Here is a 1,803-nt window from a genome sequence, read left to right on the forward strand (position 1 = left end):
GATTGGGTCAAGATCTTGCCACACTCAGAGCAGTGATATGGCTTCTCCCCTGTGTGGGTGCGCTGGTGGTTGCTCAGTTGGAAGGACTGGGTGAAGCTCTTCCCACACTCAGCACTGATATGGCCTCTCTCCTGAGTGGATGCGCTGGTGCTTGGCCAACTGGGAGGAATAACTGAAGCTCTTCCCACACTCAGAGCACTGATGTGGCTTCTCCCCTGTGTGACTGCGCTTGTGCTGGGCTAGGCTGGAGGACTGGGTGAAGCTCTTGCCACACAGAGAGCACTGATATGGCCTCTCCCCTGTGTGGACGCGCTGGGGCTGGGCCAGGTTGGAGGAATAACTGAAGCTCTTCCCACACTCAGAGCACTGATGTGGCTTCTCCCCTGTGTGACTGCGCTTGTGCTGGGCTAGGCTGGAGGACTGGGTGAAGCTCTTGCCACACAGAGAGCACTGATATGGCCTCTCCCCTGTGTGGACGCGCTGGGGCTGGGCCAGGTTGGAGGAATAACTGAAGCTCTTCCCACACTCAGAGCACTGATGTGGCTTCTCCCCTGTGTGACTGCGCTTGTGCTGGGCTAGGCTGGAGGACTGGGTGAAGCTCTTGCCACACAGAGAGCACTGATATGGCCTCTCCCCTGTGTGGACGCGCTGGGGCTGGGCCAGGTTGGAGGAATAACTGAAGCTCTTCCCACACTCAGAGCACTGATGTGGCTTCTCCCCTGTGTGACTGCGCTTGTGCTGGGCTAGGCTGGAGGACTGGGTGAAGCTCTTGCCACACAGAGAGCACTGATATGGCCTCTCCCCTGTGTGGACGCGCTGGGGCTGGGCCAGGTTGGAGGAATAACTGAAGCTCTTCCCACACTCAGAGCACTGATGTGGCTTCTCCCCTGTGTGACTGCGCTTGTGCTGGGCTAGGCTGGAGGACTGGGTGAAGCTCTTGCCACACAGAGAGCACTGATATGGCCTCTCCCCTGTGTGGACGCGCTGGGGCTGGGCCAGGTTGGAGGAATAACTGAAGCTCTTCCCACACTCAGAGCACTGATGTGGCTTCTCCCCTGTGTGACTGCGCTTGTGCTGGGCTAGGCTGGAGGACTGGGTGAAGCTCTTGCCACACAGAGAGCACTGATATGGCCTCTCCCCTGTGTGGACGCGCTGGGGCTGGGCCAGGTTGGAGGAATAACTGAAGCTCTTCCCACACTCAGAGCACTGATGTGGCTTCTCCCCTGTGTGACTGCGCTTGTGCTGGGCTAGGCTGGAGGACTGGGTGAAGCTCTTGCCACACAGAGAGCACTGATATGGCCTCTCCCCTGTGTGGACGCGCTGGGGCTGGGCCAGGTTGGAGGAATAACTGAAGCTCTTCCCACACTCAGAGCACTGATGTGGCTTCTCCCCTGTGTGACTGCGCTTGTGCTGGGCTAGGCTGGAGGACTGGGTGAAGCTCTTGCCACACAGAGAGCACTGATATGGCCTCTCCCCTGTGTGGACGCGCTGGGGCTGGGCCAGGTTGGAGGAATAACTGAAGCTCTTCCCACACTCAGAGCACTGATACGGCTTCTCCCCTGTGTGGATGCGCTGGTGCCGGGCCAGGGTGGAAGAGTGGTTGAAGCTCTCCCCACATGCTGTGCACTGATGTGGCTTCTCCCCTGTGTGGACAACCTGGTGTTGGGCCAGCTTGGAAGAGGAGATGAAGCTCTTCCCACACACAGAGCAATGATGAGGCTTCTCCCGTGTGTGCATGCACCTGTGCCTGGCCAGGCTGGAGGGCTGCCTGAAGCTCTTCCCACACTTTGTGCAGCAGTGTGG

At 59.0% G+C, this 1,803-nt stretch overlaps 1 protein-coding gene and 1 pseudogene across 1 annotated transcript in view; one reads left to right on the forward strand and one right to left on the reverse strand.

Annotated features, from left to right (window-relative positions):
* Positions 1-1,803, forward strand: part of LOC102380072 — a 92,269-nt pseudogene that overhangs the window by 24,990 nt on the left and 65,476 nt on the right.
* LOC112548746 (zinc finger protein 271-like) overlaps positions 7-1,803 on the reverse strand; it is a 5,417-nt gene continuing 3,620 nt past the window's right edge. The window contains exon 4 of the mRNA XM_025195355.1: positions 7-1,786. Within this exon, the coding sequence (XP_025051140.1) occupies positions 109-1,786 (1,678 nt within the window). The 3' untranslated portion in view covers positions 7-108. The remainder of the gene's footprint in view (positions 1,787-1,803) is intronic.

This window comes from Alligator sinensis, unplaced genomic scaffold (genome assembly GCF_000455745.1).
Source record: "Alligator sinensis unplaced genomic scaffold, ASM45574v1 scaffold945_1, whole genome shotgun sequence".
Classification (NCBI taxonomy): Eukaryota; Metazoa; Chordata; order Crocodylia; family Alligatoridae; genus Alligator; species Alligator sinensis.